At 36.8% G+C, this 21,048-nt stretch overlaps 1 protein-coding gene across 1 annotated transcript in view; it reads right to left on the minus strand.

Moving 5' to 3' along the window:
• Positions 1-21,048, minus strand: part of SCLT1 (sodium channel and clathrin linker 1) — a 221,063-nt gene that overhangs the window by 189,520 nt on the left and 10,495 nt on the right. Inside the window, exon 2 of the mRNA XM_017849118.1 lies at positions 15,611-15,678. Coding sequence (XP_017704607.1) covers positions 15,611-15,678 — 68 coding nt within the window. The remainder of the gene's footprint in view (positions 1-15,610; positions 15,679-21,048) is intronic.

A 21,048-nucleotide genomic window follows, 5' to 3' on the forward strand; every position in this document is an offset into this window, starting at 1 on the left:
GGAAAGGAGTGCACACAGAGATTCAGTTATATCTGTGATATTTAATTTCTTAACAAAAATAAAATATAAAACATAACAAAACCTGAAACAAATAGGGCAAAAAGTTGAGAACTGACACAATTGGGTGGTAGGTACACAGGTATTAGTTTTATCTTCTATATTTTGATGTATGTTTAAAGTATATAAATTTTCAAAATAAACAATAAGATACATAACGTGTTTAGCTTAATTCCTGACACAGAAAACTCTTAATAAACCTTGGCTCATTATCTTTTCTTTTTTTCTAAATATGAGAAAAAAAAACCCCAAATCATTAGCTAACCCAATGTATATATTATAAGCATTTAACCAACATGGGAAGGATTAACTCTTGAAATGCAAAACTTTAAATGATATGTTCACATGGTTCCAGGAGAACTGCAATATGAATTAGGTAAAACGAAAAGGCAATCTTCCATAGTGCATCTTGATGAATAAAATAATAAATGCATCTAGTATTCTACATAATTTCAGAAACTGATTTATCCTAGACTACTAAAAATAGTTTATACTTTAAAAAGATTAAGAAGTTTTGTTTGTTTGTTTTTTGAGATGGAGTCTGGCTCTGTCACCCAGGCTGGAGTGCAATGGAACGATCTCAGCTTACTGCAACTGCCACCTCGCTGGTTCAAGTGATTCTCCTGACTCAGCCTCCCAAGTAGCTGGGATAACAGGTGCAAACCACCATGACTGGCTAATTTTTGTATTTTTAGTAGAGATGGGGTTTCACCATGTTGGCCAGGCTGGTCTTAAACTCCTGACCTCAAGCAATTCACCTGCCTTGGCCTCCCTAAGTGCTGGGATTATAGGTGTGAGACACCATGCCTGGGACAGAAGTAATATTTTAACTTTTTTTTTTTTTTATAAATGTTATTTCCACAGGTTGTTGGGGAACAGGTGGTGTTTGGTTACATGAGTAAGTTCTTTAGTGATGATTCATGACATTTTGGTGCACCCATCACCCGAGCAGTATACACTGTACCCAATTTGTCTTTCATCCCTCAGCTCCTTGCTACCCTTTCCACCTGAGTCCCCAAAGTCCACTGTGTCATCCTTATGCTTTACATCCTCATAGCATAGCTTCCAATTATGAGTCAGAACATACAATGTTTGGTTTCCCATTCCTGAATTACTTCACTTAGAATAATAGTCTCCAATCTCATCCAGGTTGCTGCAAATGCCATTAATTCATTCCTTTGCAAGGATAAGTAGTATTCCATCATATATACATATATGTATATATACGTATATATGTGTGTATATATATATATACGTGTGTGTGTGTGTATCAGTAGTAGGATTGCTGGATCAAATGGTAGTCCTACTTTTAGTTCTTTAAGCAATCTCCACACTGATTTCCATAGTGGTTGTGCTAGTTTACATTCCTACCAGCAGTGTGGAAGTGTTCCCTGTTCACTGTATCCATACCAACATCTACTGTTTTTTGATTTTTTGATAATGGCCATTCTTGTAGGAGTAAGGTGGTATCACGTTGTGGTTTTGTTTTGCATTTCCCTGATTATTAGCAATGTTGAGCACTTTTTCATATGTTTGTTGGCCATTTGTATATCATCTTTTGAGAATCTGTCTATATGTATATGTTTGTTGGCCATTTGTATATCTTCTATTGAGAATTGTCTATTCAGGCCCTTAGCCCACTTTTTGATGGGATTGTTTGTTCTTTTCTTGCTGATTTGTTTGAGTTTGTTGTAGATTCTGGATATTAGGCCTTTGTCAGATATATAGATTGTGAAGATTTTCTCCCACTCTGTGGGTTGTCTGTTTACTCTGCTGACTATTCCTTTGCCGTACAAAAGCCCTTTAGTTTAATTAGATCCCAGCTATTTATCTTTGTTTTTAATTGCATTTGCTTTTGGGTTCTTGGTCATGAAATTCTTGCCTAAGCCAATATCTAGAAGGGTTGTTCCAATGTTATCTTCTAGAATTTTTACAGTTTCACGTCTTAGATTTAAGTCCTTAATCCATCTTGAGTTGATTTTTAAGGTGAGAGATGAGGATCCAGTTTCATTCTCCTACATGTGGCTAGCCAATTATCCCAGAACCATTTGTTGAAAAGGGCATCCTTTCCCCACTTTATGTTTTTGTTTGCTTTGTCAAAGATCAGTTGGCTTTAAGTATTTGCGTTTATTTCTGGGTTCTCTATTCTGTTCCATTGGTCTTNTTCTTGCCTAAGCCAATATCTAGAAGGGTTGTTCCAATGTTATCTTCTAGAATTTTACAGTTTCACGTCTTAGATTTAAGTCCTTAATCCATCTTGAGTTGATTTTAAGGTGAGAGATGAGGATCCAGTTTCATTCTCCTACATGTGGCTAGCCAATTATCCCAGAACCATTTGTTGAAAAGGGCATCCTTTCCCCACTTTATGTTTTGTTTGCTTTGTCAAAGATCAGTTGGCTTTAAGTATTTGCGTTTATTTCTGGGTTCTCTATTCTGTTCCATTGGTCTTTGTGCCTATTTTTATACCAGTACCATGCTGTTTTGGTGACTACAGCCTTACAGTATAGTTTGAAATCAGGTAGTGTGATGCCTCCAGATTTGTTCTTTTTGCTTAGTCCTGCTTTGGCTATGCAGCCTCTCTTTTAGTTCCATATGAATTTTAGAATTGTTTTTTCTAATTCTGTGAAGAATAATGGTATTTTGATGGGAATTGCATGGAATCTGTAGATTGCTTTTGGAAGTATGGTCATTTTCACAATGTTAATTCTATCGATCCATAAGTATGGGATGTGTTTCTATTTATTTGTGTCATCTATGATTTCTTTCAGCAGTGTTTCATAGTTTTCCTTGTACTTTGACTCCTTGGTTAGGTATATTCCTAAGCATTTTATTTATTTATTTTTGCAGCTATTGTAAAAGGGGTCAAGTTCTTGATTTGATTCTCTGCTTAGTTGCTATTGGTATATAGAAGGGCTACTGATTTGTGCACATTAATCTTGTATCTGGAAACTTTGCTGAATTCTTTTATCAGTTCTTGAAGCTTTCTGGAGGAGTCCTTAGGGTTTTCAAGGTAAACAATCATATCATCAGCAAACAGTGACAGTTTGACTTCCTCTTTACCAATTTGGATGCCCTTTATTTCTTTCTGTTGTCTGATTGCTCTGGCTAGGACTTTCAGTACAATGTTGAAGAGTGGTGACAGTTGGCATCCTTGTCTTGCTTCAGTTCTCAGAGGGAATGCTTTCCACTTTTCCCCATTCAGTATTAGTTGGCTGTGGGCTTGTCATAGATGGCTTATATTATATTGAGGTGTGTCCCTTGTATGCCAATTTTGTTGAGAGGTTTAATCATAAAGGGGTGCCGGATTTTGTTGAATGCTTTTTCTGCATCTATTGAGATGATCATGTGATTCTTGTTTTTAATTCTGTTTATGAGGGGTATCACATGTGTTGACTTGCGTATGTTAAACCATCCCTGGATCCCTGCTCTAAAACCCACTTGATCATAGTGGATTATCTTCTTGCTACGTTGTTGGATACAGTTAGCTAGTATTTTGTTAAGGATTTCAGTATCTATGTTTATCAAGGACATTGGTCAATAGTTTTCTTTTTTGGATATGTCCTTTCTTGGTTTTGATAATAGGGTAATGCTGGTTTCATAGAATGAATTAGGGAAGGGTTCTTTCTCCATCTTGTGGAATAGTATCAAAATTCTTGGCACCAATTCTTCTTTGAATGTGTGGTAGAATTCTGCTACCATCTGAATCCATCTGGTCCTGGACTTTTTTTTTGTTAGTAATTTTCTAATTACCATTTCAATCTCGCTGCTTGTTACCGGTCTGTTCAGGCAATCTAATTCTTCCTGATTTAAGCTAGGAGGGTTGTATTTTTGCAGGAATTTATGCATCTCTTCTAGGTTTTCTACTTTATGTGTACAAAGATGTTCATAGCAGGCTTAAATGATCGTTTGTATTTCAGTGGTGACAGTTGTAATATTTCGTGTTTCACTTCTTAGTGAGGTTATTGGATTTTCTCCCTTCTTTTCTTGGCTAATCTTGTTAATGGTCTATCAATTTTATTTATCCCTTCAAAGAACCAGCTTTTTGTTTCATTTATCTTTTTGTTTGTTTGCTTGCTTGTTTGTTTCAATTTCACTTAATTCGGCTCTAATCTTGTTTATTTCCTTTGTTCTGCTGGGTTTGGGTTTAGTTTGTTCTTGTTTCTCTAGTCCCTTGAGGTGTGACCTTGGAATGTCAGCTTGTGTTCTTTCAGTCTTTTTGATGTAGGTGTTTAGAGCTATGAACATTCCTCTTAGCACTGCCGTTGCTGTATCCCAGAGGTTTGGTAGGTTGTGTAATTATTGTCATTCAGTTCGAAGAATTTTTAAATTTCTATCTTGATTTCGTTTTTGACCCAATGCTCATTCAAGAGCAGGCTTACTTAATTTCCATGTATTTGCATGGTTTTGAAGGTTCTTTTTGGAGTCGAATTCCAGTTTTATGCCACTGTGGTCTGACAGAGTGCTTGATATAATTTCAATTTTCTTCAATTTATTGAGGCCCATTTTATGGTCTGTTGGATGGTCCATCTTGGAGAAGGTTCTATGCACTGTTGAACAGAATGTGTATTCTGTGGTTGTTGGATGGAATGTTCTGTATATATCTGTTAAGTCCACTTGTTCCAAGGTGTAGTTTAAATCCCTTCTTTGTTGACTTTCAGTCTTGATGACCTGCCTAGGGCTGTCAGTGGAGTACTGAAGTCCCCTACTATTAATGTGTTGCTGTCTATTTCATTTCTTAGGTCTCATAGTAATTGTTTTATAAATGTTGGAGCTCCAGTGTTAGGTGCATTTATGTTTAGGACTGTGATATCTTCCTGTTGGACAAGGCCTTTTACCAGCATATAATGTCCCTCTTTGTCTCTTTTAACTGCTGTTGCTTTAAAGTTTTTTAGTTTTGTTTTGGTCTGATATAAGAATGGCTACTCTTGCTTGCTTTTGGTGTCCATTTGCATGAAATTATTTTTCCACCCCTTCACTTTAAGTTTATGTGAGTCCTTATGTTTTAGGTGAGTCTCCCGAAGGCAGCAGATAGTTGGTTGGTGAGTTGTTATCCATTCTGTGGTTTTGTATCTTTTAGGTGGAGCATTTAGGCCATTTACATTCAATGTTAGTATTGAAATGTGAGGTACTGTTGCATTTATTGTGCTCTTTGTTGCCTATGTACTTTGGTTTTTTTGTGTTTGCTTTTTTTTTGTTTGTTTGCTTTTGTGTTTGTTTTATAGGTCCTGTGTAATTTATGCTTTAAAGAGGTTCTGTTTTGATGTGTTTCCAAGTTTTGGTTCTAAGATTTGGAGCTCCTTTTAGCAGTTCTTGTAGTGTTGGCTTGGTAATGGCAAATTTGCTCAGCATTTGTTTGCCTGAAAATGACTGTATCTTTTCCTTGATATATGATGCTTAGTTTGGCTAGATACAAAATTCTTGCCTGATAATTGTTTTGTCTGAAGAGGCTGAAGATAGTGCCCCAATCCCTTCCAGCTTGTTGAGAAATCTGCTGTTAATATAATAGCTTTTCCTTTATAGGTTACCTGGTGATTTTGTCTCACAGGTCTTAAGATTTTTTGCTTCATCTTAACTTTGGATAACCTGATGACAATGTACCTAGGCAAAGATCTTTTTGTGATGAATTTCCCAGATGTTCTTTGTGCTTCTTGTATTTAGATATCTAGGACTCTAGCAAGGCCAAGGAAGTTTTCCTCAATTATTCCCCAAATATTTCCAAGCTTTTAGAAGTCTCTTTTTCCTTAGGAACACCAATTATTCTTAGGTTTAGTTGTTTAACATAATTCCAGACTTCTTGGAGGCTTTGTTCATATTTTCCTATTCTTTTTTGTCTTTGTTGGATTGGGTTAATTCAAAGACCTTGTCTTCGAGCTCTGAATTTCTTTCTTCTACTTGTCCAATTCTATTGTTGAGATTTTACAGAGCATTTTGCATTTCTAAAAGTATGTCCAAAGTCTCCTGAATTTTTTATTGTTTTTTTTCTTCAAGCTATCTATTTCCTTGAATATTTCTCCCTTCACTTCTTGTCTCATTTTTTGGATTTCCTTGCATGGGGCTTCGCCTTTTCTTGTTCCTCCCTGAGTAGCTTAATGACTAACCTCCTGAATTCTTTTTCAGGCAAATCAGGGATTTCTTCTTGGTTTGGAGCCATTGCTGGTGAACTAGTGTGATTCTGGGGGGGTGTTGAAGAGCTCTGTTTTGTCATATTATCAGAGTTGGTGTTCTGGTTCCTTCTCATTTAGGTAGACTCTGTCAGAGGAAAGGTCTAGGGCTGAAAACTGTTGTTCAGATTCTTTTGTCCCTTAGGGTGTTCCCTTGATATAATACTCTGTCCCTTTTCCTATGGATGTGGTTTCCTGAGAGTCTAACTATAGTAATTGTTATCTCTCTTCTGGATCTAGCCACTGAGCAAGTCTACTAGGCTCTGGGCTTGTACTGGGGGTTGTCTGTACAGAGTCCTGTGATGTGAACCATCTGTGGGTCTCTCGGCCATGCATACCATGGTATTTGGGATGTCTCCTGGGTTCTGCAGGAGCAATCTGCTTCCTTCAGAGGGTCTGTGGGTCCTCTTGGATTTCCTGACTTATTCCTGTAGTTGTTCTGGAGCAAAAATTCACAATGTGAGCCTCTGCATGCTACTCTGTCCATTGTATTTAACTTTCAATTGTTCAACAGTTAGTTACAAAAGCTACTTGGGATGACTAAACAGTTCAAACTTTTAAAATATTACTTCTTAAGTTTCTTAATTGTTATAAAATCCAAATCTTATAAATTGTTATGACTGAAGGTGGGAGATGAATAACATTTTATAAAACAGTAATTTATGGGCTAATTGATCCACCCATTATTTATAAGGGTTTCCTGATTGTTACTCCTATCACATTTCACTCCATTTTAATTTAGCTTATAGATCACACTATGCTTGCCTTATTTACTATCATATTGCCAGAGTCTAACACAATACCTCACTACTTATAGGTGCACAACAAATTAGTTATAGATCAATGAATAAACGAATTTCTTTCAGATTATTCAGAAAGTCATTCTTTTAAAAATCTTTAGCAGTCTACCAATGCTTATTCAATTAAATCCAGACTCCTCAACATAATCATTCATAGCTCTCGATAACTTGCTCAACCTAATGTTTTTCATATTCTTTCCTATATGCCAAATACATTACATAAATTGAAATATATTTTATTCCCTAAATACGACTCTCATTTTCTCATCTCCTTTGGCTTCTTACGCCAGTGAGTCCATCTGAAACACTCCCAACCACCTCTAGTTTTGCCTTCATCAAGTTATTTTGAAATTTCATCTACTCTTCAATGTCCATAAGATATGCTACATTTTCAAGAAACTTTTCCTGATCTCTCCAACTATATTTCTTTTGTTACCCTTAATACACACATTTTTTAAAAATGTTCTTAAGATACAAATAATATGCCGTTTACCATGTTATTTGATATTTGTCTCATTCCATATTTTTCTTAGTCTTTAAGTTCCTATAATATGGTCATTTTATTTTAACTTCATATAACTAAAGCACTTGGCATAATTCTTTCCATAAAGGTAGTGATCGAAAATATTAGTTAGGTCGAATTATGTGAAAACACTGTTCAAAAACTATTCTCTAATAACAATTGCTAAGAAAATACAAACCTAAGAATAAATGACCCAATAATCCAAAGTAATTATAACAGTTGTAAGATGAAAATAAGCATAATATGTCAAAACACAGATAAAAAATCTTTGAAAGAATAAAAATGTTGACTTAGCAATCCCTTTCCATTTGCTAATGAAACTTTTAGAAGAAAAAAACCCCATTACTTAATAACTCAAGCAGTAACAGAAAAAATCATGCTGAGATATAAGACTGAAATTGCCTAAAAAACATTTACAAATGTTCTTTTCATTATCTCTAAAACAAAATTTAAATAAGCTATACTAAATAAAGGAATAATTTAAATAATTGTGTATTTCTTGAATCTGAAATAACTGATATAGTGTAATTAATTTCTATTTATCTTTTCAAAAATTAGAGACAGGGTCTTGTTCTATCACCCAAACTGGAGTGCAATGATGCAAGCATAGCTCACTGCAGCCTCGAATTTCTGGACTCAAGAGATCCTCCCACCTCTGCTTCCTGGGTAACCAGAACTATAGGCATGCACCATCATGTCATGCTAATTTTTTAACTTTTTGTGGAGATGGGGTCTTGCTATGTTCCTCAGGCTGGTCTCAAACCCCCTGCTTCAATTATCCTCCTGCCACAGTCTCCCAAAATGCTGAGTTCACAGGCATCAGCTACCATACTGGGTATCTAATTATCTTTGCTCTCTAGATGACTCCCTGAGATAACGTTGATGGTGTATCACAGAAAAAAATGTCAATAATATTGGACTGTGGTTAGGTAAGCAAATTCTCTGGATGCTTTTCTTTCTCTAAGAAAATTATACACTCTGTAAGTACTCTAATTACAATTTTGAATGTTTACTTTTGCCTCTCACTCTAATCAATATTGGCTACCAAATATGTAAATTGCATCTTTTCCTCTATCCTTTGGAAGGAAACAGGTTGGCTAGCATTTTGGGAAGATGTTCCTGTACATTTTAAAGGACTGCAGGAAATCTCTTAATCCTTTCATTCATATCATGAGGAGGTTAATTTTCATCATTTATCAATAAATGTTGATGAACAGCATAAGTAACTGATAAACTTACAGTCAAACTCCCTGTAATGTGTTAAATCATCAATCTCCTGGCATCATGGGATGATGCAAAATCATCCCTTCAAGGTTTTATGTGAGTAACTCATCAATAGAGAGTCCAGAATTACAATGGCCAATACAAAAGCTTCAAGCATATGTAACTATTTAAATCTAAATTTTATTCATTTAATATGAAAATTAAATAAAACATTCATTTCTTCAGTTGTATTAGCCTAATTTCAAGTGGTCAAAAGCCCCATGTAACTAGCGGCTACAATACTGGACAGTACAGAATTATATAACATTTCTATCATCAGAGAAAGATCTATTGGACAGTGCTAGTCTAGAAAGCTAATAATTTGATTCAACTCAAACAGTACAGGTGAATTGTTATATTTTATCTATTGATTCTTATATTTGTTAACTCATGAGCAATAGGAGTAGCCTTGCCATTTCTTTAATATAATTTTCAAATAAATATTTTTTGATGACAGTTGGCACAAACTCCTAAACATTGTACAAGACATATCAAATTCTTTCCTGCCTCAAGGCTCCTTCTTGGTCCATTCTTTGGCTCGATCTTCATTTTCTTTCCCAGCTGGAATGTTACTGCCTTAGAAAGGTCTCCTATGACCTTTCTATCAAAAATAGGTCTCTACCACCACCACCTCCACAACAACACACATATTAATTTCTATCTCAGCACCCTGCTTCTTTCATAGGATACTATAATTTTAATTATTTCATTCATTCCTTCACATATCTTTCATTCATTCATATATCTTCTAGTGAAGGAGGATCCTTTGTCTATGTTATTTGTAATCCTGTCCCCAGAGTTTACCTAACATAGGCATGAACTCAAAATTCATTAAATGAGTATATTAATGTTTGTTGAATAAGTGAATATATTTGGACTATGATGTCTTTCCCCTCCATAGCCAACTCATACCTCTTTGGCACTATGCTTTTATACGTATTCCTCCTTTTCTTTTTATTCTAGCTTATGTATCTCCTTTTATACCCCAGCAGACTATCTCAATATTTATTTGTTTTAATTTTGGGTACAAAGGGTAATGAGTAGAAAGAGAATTCCCAAGCTACAAAAGAAAATATTTTAAGTGAACTTTCAGAGAAAATAAACTTATTTTTAGTATTCCATCCTGTCCCCTCAGCAAGTACCAAGAGACCAAAGCACTAACCTCAGCCCCCTCAGTAGACACATGTACCGGTGTGGCATAGACAACAAAGAGGAATCAATTAGCCTGGGTATGAAAACAAAGCAAGTATTCAAGAAAAAAAAAAAAACGGAATAAAGAACTAGGAAAAAAGGGAAATTTTCCACTTAGCTTCTTGAGCAAAATCTTTTCTAATCTTGAATATTTGTCACCTAGTGCCAACTACTGTACTTCAGAGAGCAATGCCACTTGAAATACTTTTTACTTATACAGAAAACACAAAATAATCAAAGACAACTGAATTTCACAACTCTGAAAGAAATCATTCAAGAAACCAGCGATTTAAAATATCTTTTAAAAGTTACATACAATTGTAACAAAGGGAACAGATGATTGAATTATGAAAGTATAATAAGCCAAATATTTAATATATTAAATATACAAGCTGTTCAACACATTGGAAGACTTCAAATTTCAGCCTATGTCTACAAAATTTATGTAAAGTATAGTTAGTTATCATAAAGGTAATATAGTTCCCTAAGAACAATAAGCTTCAAAATGGTTATCTTAAGGCTATTCAGAAAACTTACTTTGATCCAAAGCAAGCCTAAATGATCATTATTAATGATTATACTAAAGAATTTTCACCATTACACCTAACAAAGTTTATATAGAAAATCAAGTTTCAAGTTCCAGCTTAAAATACAAGAAATAAATATCAAACTCCTGTTGCTTTGTTTTCCAGTATCATAAAAGACTCAATAAAGTATGTTCATTTAACGCAACTCCTGGCAATTTTATGACACCCAATGTAAAGATTTTAGGACTTTGTCTTGAAAATAAAACTTAAAAGTAAGTACTACTTGTATTTCTCAAGCTGACCATGATTTTTCACATCTCCATGACTTTCACTATATTTGACACAGAGAGTTGAAATCATGTTGGAAGATAAGTGGGTAGGAGGGAAGGAAAAAGAGGAAGAACATAGTTGTTTCATTCACTCAACAAATATTTATCAAACGCCTACTGACCAAACTGTTCTAGGTATCTGGAAAACATGGCTAAACAAAAAGGGGAAACACAAATTTATAAAGGATTTCTGTTGCTACCAGCAACAACTAAGTTACAGCGATAAGATATATGAGCTAGCACTCCTAGATCCCACACACCCATTGATAATGGTTTCCTTCTACTTCTTCCTTTACTATAAAACATACAGAAAACAAACTAAAAACAAAAATTCTCTTGAACATTTTTTCAGAAACTGAAGTAATATATCTGAGGAAAAGAACCCTCTAGGGATGCACTACATATGGTCAAGGATATGGGCATTATTGCTAGAAAGCAGATTAATCTCCTTCTCATGCTGTCATATCATCTCCTCTCTTACTACTGCAAAACATGCAGTGAAAAGCAAGGTCCATGGGGATGGGAGTCTGGAAACAGCAACATGTTCTGAAGATATGGAGGATGGCAGAGGACTCTTAGGCAGTAAGAGTATGTTACCACTAAAGAGATAGGAAACAAGATTTGGTTGCAAGACAACAAGAATAGCACATATAAGAGAAGAATGGTTCGCTTCAGAAAAGTAAAGCAGTTATAATTCTTCCAAAGAGGACACTCTTGTAAAGGAAGATTTGTCCCTACTAGGTCTGCTACTCTTGAGCTTTAATTAGTATAATCACAATGCATAATGCAGGTGCATCTGAAAGGCTAGAGTCACCATTATGCTATCTGTTAAAACCATCTTTCATAATCAAGCCAACCACAGCTTTTCACAGATGTGATGCACTACCATGCCCAGAGTTATCTGCGGTTTTAAAATAAATTTTTTTTACTCTTTTATTCAGGCCTATTCCACAAGACACTAAACAGAAGCAAAAATCTTAAGATTCTGAGCAAAATTTAAAAGCTGTTGGAATATGAAAGATTTTCTATCACTTAAATTTTACAATTATTAAGCATGCATAAAATTATACATTATAATAAAATAATATCATGGTTAGAACAGTAAATAGCGAATGGATAGCTTCAAGATTCTGTGGATGCTGAATCTGGTCTTTGGAAATAAAAGCATAGAGCAGTCAGCTAAATATTGAATATATATTAAAAAAATCTGTAAGAATAAGTATTCAAGCCAACCAAATAAACTATTCCTTTTAATACTAAAACAAGCTCTTCACTTTTAATACCTTGAAAACACTTTTAGTTCTGCATTAGTCCATTCTTGCACTGCTATAAGGAAATACATAAGACTAGGTGATTTACAAAAAGAGGCTTAATTGGCTAATTGTTCCACAAGCTGTACAGAAAGCCTGGCTAGAGAGACCTCAGGAAACTTTCAGAACGTAGAAGGTAAAGGGAAAGCAGGCACATCTTACATGACTGGAGCAGGAGGAAGAGAGAAAAGGGGGAGGTACTACCCATTTATAAACAAGCAGATTTCATGAGATCTCACTCACTATCATGAGAACAGCAAGGAGAAAATTCGCCCCCATGATCCAATCACCTCCCACCAGGGCTCTCCTCCAACACTGGTGATTACAATTTGACATGAGATTTGGGCGGGGACACAAATCCAAAGTGTATCACTCCACCCTTGGCCCTTCCCAAATGTCATATCCTCATACTGGAAAATACAATCATCCCTCCTCAACAGTCCCCCAAGTCTTAACTCATTTCAGCATTAACTCAAAAGTCCACAGTCCAAAGTCTCATCTGAGACAAGGCAAGACCCTTCTGCCTATGACCCTGTAAAATAAAAAACAAGTTAGTTACTTCCAAGATACAATGAAGGTATAGAATTGGGTAAATACTCCCTTTCCAAAAGGGAGACAGGGATCCAAAGACAGGGTCTACAGGCCCTGGGGCATGTCCAAAACCCAGAAGGGCAGTCATTAAATCTTAGGGGCCCAAAATAATTTCCTTTGACTCCAGGTCTCACATCTAGGCAACACTGATGTAAGGGGTGGGCTCCCCCAGCCTTGGGCAGCTCTGCCCCTGTCGCCCTACAGGGGTACATTCCCTGCAGCTGCTTTCACAGTCTGGCACTGAGTGCCTAAAGCTTTTCCAGGCATATAGTGCAAGTTGGTGGACCTACCAGTCTTTGGTCTGGAGGACGGTAGCTCCCTTCTCACAGCCCCACTAGTCAGTGTCCAGTGCGAGGATTCTGTGTGGGGGCTCCAGCTCTACATTTCCTCTCTGCACTGCCCTAGCAGAGGTTCTCCATGAGGGCTGTACCCCTGCAGCAGGCTTCTGTGTGGACATCCAGGCATTTCCATATATCCTCTGAAATCCAGGCAGAAGCTTCCAGGCCTCAACTCTTGTCCTCTGCGACCCACAGGCTTAATACCATGTGGAAGCTGCCAAGACTTATGGGTTCCACCCTCTGGAGTAGTTGACTGAGATGTTATCTGGGGCCCTTTTAGCCACAGCTGGAGCTGAAGCAGCTGGGACACAGGGAGCAATGTCCTGAGGTTGTACAGGGTAGTGGGGCCCTGGGCCTGCCCCACAAAACCATTCTTCCCTCCTATGACTGCAGGCCTGTGATGGTAGGGGCTGTGGTGAATGGCCCCAAAATGCTTTGAGGCATCTTCCTCATTGTCTTAGGCATTCAGCTCCTCTTTTTTATTTTTTAAATATTTTATTATACTTTTGCAAATTTCTACAGCCAGCTTCAATTTCTCCCCAGAAAATGGGTTTTTCTTTTCTATCACAAGGTCAGGCTGTAAACTTTCCAAACTATTATGCTCTACTTCCCTTTTAAATATAAGTTCCAGTTTCAGACCATCTCTTTGCAAACACATATGTGTTTCAAAGCTCCACAGATCCCTAGAGCAGGGGCACAAATCTGCCAGTATCTTTCTACAACATGGCAAGAGTGACCTTTACCCTAGTTCCCAGTAAGTTCCTCTTCTCCATCTGAGACCTCCTCAGCCTAGACATTACTATACATATCACTATAAGCATTTGGGTCACAACCATTCAACAAGTCTCTTGGAAGTTCCAAGCTTTCCTTCATCTTCCTGTCTTCTTCTGGGCCCTCCAAACTGTTCCAACCTCTGCCCATTATGCAGTTCCAAAGTCGCTTCCACATTTTCAGGTATCTTTATACCAATGCCCATTCACCGGTACAAATTTTCTATATCAATCCAATCTCACAATACTATAAAGAAACATCTGAGACTGGGTAATTTATAAAGAAAAAAGGTTTAGTTGGCTCATGGTTCTGCAGGCTGTGGGAAAGAGAGTTTCTGGGGTGCCAGATGAGTTGGTCTCCCCTGTGTGAGACACCTGTGGGGAGCCATGGGCAGCCTCTGAGGAGAAGAGTCTCCTTATTGCCTTCATATCTTTATGCCCTGAGAGCATAATAGCTCAGCAGCATTCCACAGGTTGCTCAGGGAGATAACACCCCCTTGAAGCAGTGGAGTATAATCAAACATCTTGGCTCCTCCTGAAACCCACTCCCACTTGTTTCAATCCCTAATAAGTTAAAGATCTTAAGTAGTTTAGACACACATCTTTGCTCAAGGAAATTCACAGAAACCTGCCACTGCTATGTATCTTATTGAATGACTCACAGGTACTCCTTTATTGATTAATCCTTTTTCTCAACCCTTCCTACCCCTCCCATCTTCCCTAAGAACAAAGATCTTGTAAACCAATAAATTAGGCGGAGAAGAGCTCTGGGCCATGAGCAAGCCTCCAACGCTCTGGTCCCCTGAACCCACCTTTTAAATGCTTATTCTGTCTCTTTCTAACTCCTTTGTCTCCGCTGAACTCGGGGTACCCACCAGGTGGTGTGGGGCTGGTTTCCCCAACAGAGGCTGTACAGGAAGCATGGCTGGGGAAGCCTCATGAAATGTTCAATCATGGTGGAAGATGAAGGGGGAGCAGGAATGTCTTACATGGCCAGAGCAGGAGGAAGAGACAGAATGGGGAGATGCACTTAAGACCACCAGATCTCATGCGAACTCACTCACTATCATGAGAAGGGAAAGGGGGAAATTTGCACCCATGATCCAATCACCTTCCACCAGGCCCCCTCCTCCAACACTGGAGATTACAATTCCATATGAGATTTGGGCGGGGACACAGATCCAAACCAAATTAAGTTCTAATTATAAAATGCATTTATGTAAAAGTAAAACACTCCTATTTGCTTCTATAGAGAGTCACCACTAACCTACGAGTCATTATCTTCCTTTTAATATTCGGTAATGCAAAGTCCACCAATAATTATACCTTTCTGGCTAAAGAATTTTTTAAACACAGTATTTAAATAAGATATGACAACCAAGGAAAAAAGATATTTTCAAAAAACCATATATTATTTGCAATTTGCATTAGTTTATGCTTCTATCATAATTTATGAGAATGCACAGAATTAAAACACAGAACTAGATGTATACTGAGAAACAATTTTAGGATGTTTCAAAACTCGAATGAATTCTCATTTTAGAACTCAGACATTTTATATATCATATATAATATATAAGCTCCAACTCTGGTTGGGGAAAAAGGGCAATTTCTATTGACAAAAGATTTACTTTCATTAAGCAAAAACACGCTTTCCCATTACAGGAGTCAAAGTTGTAAGTCAAGTTTCAAAGTGCTGTAGGCAACTTCACATGAGAATATTCCCAAGTAGAATTTATAATTTACATACCTGTACAGATGAATATTTGGAAAAATTTTCCATTTGGTACCGCCTAAAATCTTCATTTAGTCTTTGATCTGAAACAAGGGGGAAAACAGATTTCAGTTCATTGAGTAATGTTCAATTCTTTAAAACTAGAAATACAGTAATCATTTGACGTATCCAATGCAAAACGGGCTAGTCTCCACTGCTTCGCAAGAGAAGATGAATCATCAATTTCAATCCACCATTTTAAAACTTGAAAATAGGCCCTTTTCTATATCTAAGCCAACTAATCACTGCCAAAGTGAAAAAAATAACATCTGCAAAGAACTACCTTTTCTGATTTCATAAACATGAATTCTCAGTCTCTGCTGGCATGCTCTTTGGGTTAATGAAAGTAAAATATATTCTCCACATCTTATTCCTGCTACGAAAATTGAGAAGCATTGGGAAGATAAGCTATAGTCATATTTTTTAGAATTCTTAAAACGAATTGGAATTTTGAAACTCTTCCAGGACAAACCTCCACCTTGAGGAGAAATTGCAGGACAAAGAATCCAAATTAAACAGGAGTGGGTAAGAGACAATGGGGGAAGACCTTTATTCACCAGAATAAAGGTGAGAGGTCTCAGTAATAACAAGGCCAGCCCAGGCCCGGCGGCTCATGCCTGTAATCCTAGCACTTTGGGAGACCGAGGCAGGTGGATCACTTGAGGTCGGGAGTTCGAGACCACCCTGGCCAACATGGCAAAACCCCATCTCTACTAAAACTACAAAAATCAGCCGAGTGTAGTGGCACACGCCTGTAATCCCAGCTACTTGGGAGGCTGAGGCAGGAGAATCACTTGTACCTGGGAGGCAGAGGTTGTAGTGAGGCAAGACCGCACCACTGCACCCCAGCCTGGGTGACAGAGTGAGACTCTGAAAAAAAAAAAAAAGAAGAAGAAAAGAGAAAGAAAAAAAAAGAAACAACAAGACCATATTTTTATTTACATCAAGAAAAGTAACATACATACAACATAATACCCAAGAAATTTGCAATCACACATTCTTTTCAAGATCACACGGAGCATTTAATGTTGATTATTTACTGGTAAAAGAAAGTCTCGATAACGTTCAAAGGGCTGAAACCAAAGGCAGTATGTTACCTTACAACAGCGCAATAAAGTTAGTATCAAGAAAGGAAAATCCTCTATATGTTTGGAAGTTCAGAAATCACTTTTGGCCAGGCATGATAGCTCATGACTGTTATCTCACTGCTTTGGCAGGCCAAAGCAGGAAATCACTTGAGCCTAGGAGTTTGAGGCTACAGTGAGCTGTCATTGCACTACGCTCCAGCCTGGGCAACAGAGCAAGACTATATCTCAAAAAAGAAAAAAAAAAAAAAAAAGAAGAAGAAGAAAGATCTCAGGAGGAATTACAAAATAAATTTTAAGGTATTTTGAAGTGAACAATAGTGAAAATGTGATACCTCAAAACTTTCTTAAAGAGAAGTCTGTAGCTTTAATTGCATATACTAGAGAAAAAGTCTGAAGTTACATATGAATTCCAAGAATTTAGAAAAACAGCACCAAATTAAATACAAAGAAAGCCAAGTGGAATAAATAAAGATAAGCCCAGAAAATAAAGAAATTGAAAATAAACTAGCAAAAAATTATAAAAACTATGTTCATCTCAAAAGTTATTTTTAAAAAGCATCTGATGAAATTCAAGATATATTCATAATAAAGCCTTAGCAAAGTAAGACGATAAGGGAACACTGTTATTATAATGAATGCTTATGTAAAATACACAACAAACATCATACTTATGAGTAAAAATGTTGAAAACTTTCCCCCGAATTAGGAATCACATAAGGATAAATTATTATAACATTTACTCAACACTCTATTGGAGGTCAAAGTTAATTCAGTAAAGCAAGAAAAAGACCTAAAAGGTATAAAGGCTAGAAAGGATGAAACAACTGTCATTATTCATAGTTACAAGTGCATATGTGATTAATCCAAAAAAACCACAGATACATTCTTAAAAATCAATCATTAAGATTACAAAGTGGTTGGATACAAGGTCAATATATAAAAATTAATTATATTTCTAGATACTGGCAACATAAAGTTAGAAAACAGTAAAAGATGCTATTTATAGTACCATAAAAAAAATCAATGCCTAGGAATAAATACAATAGAAGATGTTTAAGACTCCTACACAGAAAACTATGGAGTGTTTCTCTGGAAAAAACTTTAAAATTCATATGAAACCAAAAACCAGACTAAATAGCCAAAGCAATTCTAAGCAAAAAGAACAAACCTGGAGGTATCATGTTTCCTGACTTCGAACTACACTACAGGGCCACAGTAACCAAAACAGCATGGTACTGGTGCAAAAAACAGACACATAGGCCAGTGGAACACAATAGTGAACACAGAATTAAAGTCACATACCTACAACTATCTGATCTTCAACAAACCTGACAAAAACAAGCAATTGGGAAAGAATTCCCTACTTTAAATGGTGCTTGGATAACTGGCAAGCCATATGAAAAAAGACTGAAACTGGACTCCTTGCTTACACAATATATAAATAATAACTGAAGATGAATTAAAGACTTAAACGTAAAACCCCAAACTATAAAAACCCCAGAAGACAACTTAGGCAACACCATCTGGACATAGGAGTAGGCAAAGGTTTCATGACAAAAATGCCAAAAGCAATTGCAACAAAAGCAAAAACTGACAAATGGAAACCAATTAAAATTAGGAGCTTTGGCACAGCAAAGGAAACTATCTACAGAGTGAACAAGCTGCAGAGTGGGAGAAAATTTCTGCAAACTGTGCATCTGACAAAGGTCTAATATTTAGCATCTATAAGGAACTTAAATTTACAAGAAAAAAATCCCATTAAAAAGTGGGCAAAGCTCATGAACAGACACCTTTTAAAAGAAGACATATATGTGGTCAGCAAGCATACGAAAAAAAGCTCAACATCACTGATCACTAGAGAAATGTAAATCAAAACCACAGTGAGATACTATCTCACACCACTTAGAATGGCTATTATTAAAAAGTCAAAAAATAACAGATGCTGGTGAAGTTGTGGAGAAAAAGGAACATTTATACATTTTGGTGGGAGTGGAAATTAGTTCAACCATTGTGGAAGACAGTGTGGCAATTCCTCAAATACCTAAAGACAGAAATACCATTCGACCCTTTAATCCCATTACTGAGTATAATCCCATACGAAAGGGTCAAAAGGAATATAAGTCATTCTACCACAAAGACACATGAGCATGTATGTCCATTGCAACACTATTCACAACAGTAAAGACATGAAACCAACCTTAATGCCCATCAATGGTGGACTGGTTAAAGAAAATGTGGTACATGTATACCATGGAATACTATGCAGCCATAAAGAAGAACGAGATCATGTCCTTTGCAGGAATATGGATGGAGCTGGAGGCCATTATCCTTAGCAAACTAATGCAGGAACAGAAAACCAAATACAGCATGTTCTCATTATAAGTGGGAACTAAATGATAAGAACACATGGAGGGGACTAACACACACTGTGGCCTATTGGAGGGTGAAGGGTGGGAGAAGGGAGAGGATCAGGACAAGTAACTAATGGGTATTAGGCTTAATACCTGGGTGACAAAATAATCTGTACAACAAATGCCCATGACACAAGTTTACCTATATACCAAACCTGCACATGCACTCGTGAACTTAAAAAATAAATTTTAAAAAAAGAAAAACTATTAATCACAATACAAACCTCTCTTTTCCCTGAGTTTTCAATTAAGAAAAAAACTAGATCTGTGTCCTCAGTAATTAAAATAGGGTAAGAAGTAAATTATGTATTAATAATGAGGGAAACACTTTCAATCTTCATAGATTGACTATAATCTGAAGAAAATTTTACTGTAACTTAAATTCTGTTATTTCCTTCATTCTACAAGTACTTATCTCACTTGTTTAATTTGCATTTCCTAAATATATGAAGATGCTGGTGCATGTATGTATATATATATATATATACACACACATACACATTCACTGAGTTTCAATTTGCTAATATTTTATTTTGGATTTTAGTTCCAACATGCATAAGTGAAACAGGTCTACAGTTTTCCTTTCTTGCAAGTATGCTTTTTGTGTAGTAATTAAGAAAAGAGACACTGAAACTAGACTGCCTGGGTTCAAATCTCAGCTCAGTCACCTACTAGCTCTGTTAACCTTGACTTTGTGAAGGCACTTATCCAGAGGGTTGAGCTATCTATAGGTACTGAACAGCATTGGATATGAAAACTGTAAAGGAAAATCAACCAATCATGGCATGAGGCGTTACTGGGCATCAGCTATAGAGAAGCAGGGGCGTAATCACATTAAGATTACTGACAAGAGCAGAAGGACTAATGGGTAATGGTTACAGCCTATAAAAGACACCAGTAAAAACAAACTGGGAAGCAGTCAAGGAAGTAAAGAAAATGAAGGGCTCAAAGGATAGATGTCTGAGGAGGTCAAAGAACAGTTATAGTAGGAGTAAGATACCTGAGTTTAAGACATCAAAAAGTAGGGCAACTTGAATAGGACTTCTGCTTATACTCAAGAAGAAATACCATGGACCACTTTTCTGCCTGACACATGAAAAAGCAAGCAATAAATGATCAATGTCTTATAGTACACTAGACATCAGACGATGATAATCAGAGACATGAAACAAATGAGGTAAGCCCTATGATTGCCCCACCTTAATGACTTAAGAGACTTTCCAGGGCCATGACACAGAGGGAGGAAATGCAAGTGGAGATCACTGGACTCTTGTGGAGCTGAGAAGTAGTGGAGATTAAGCGAACTAGAATTGGCAGGACAAAGGATAGAAGACTGCACAAAGAAAGAACTCTAGGGAATGTGAGACCTACAGAGGTTCTTCTCAAGTACAATACAGAGTACTGAATAGCTCTTTATTTATTAAAGAAATTGAGTTTGTATTTTAAAACGTTTCCACAAAGAAAACTTCAGGTCCAGTTGGCTTCACTGGTGAATTCTATCAAATATTTAAGGAAGAAATAACACCATTTTATACAAACTCTTACAGAAAGTTGAAGAGTACAAAATATTTTCCAAGTAATTCTAAGAGGCTGGCATTACCTGAGATTAAAACCAGACAAAATATTGAAAGCGGGGAAAAAAGGCACTTTAAGAGGCTAAAGTAGGAGGACTGCCTAAAACCAAGAGTTCAAGACCAGTCTGGGTGACAAAGGGAGACCTGGCTTCTACAAAAAAATAAAAATAAAAATATTAGCCAGGGGGGCGGAGCAAGATGGCCGAATAGGAACAGCTCCAGTCTCCAACTCCCAGCGCGAGCGACACAGAAGACCGGTGATTTCTGCATTTTCAACTGAGGTACTGGGGTCATCTCACTAGGGAGTGCCGGACAATCGGTGCTGGTCAGCTGCTGCAGCC

Source organism: Rhinopithecus bieti, unplaced genomic scaffold (assembly GCF_001698545.2).
Source record: "Rhinopithecus bieti isolate Rb0 unplaced genomic scaffold, ASM169854v2 scaffold_32092, whole genome shotgun sequence".
In the NCBI taxonomy this organism is placed as follows: domain Eukaryota; kingdom Metazoa; phylum Chordata; class Mammalia; order Primates; family Cercopithecidae; genus Rhinopithecus; species Rhinopithecus bieti.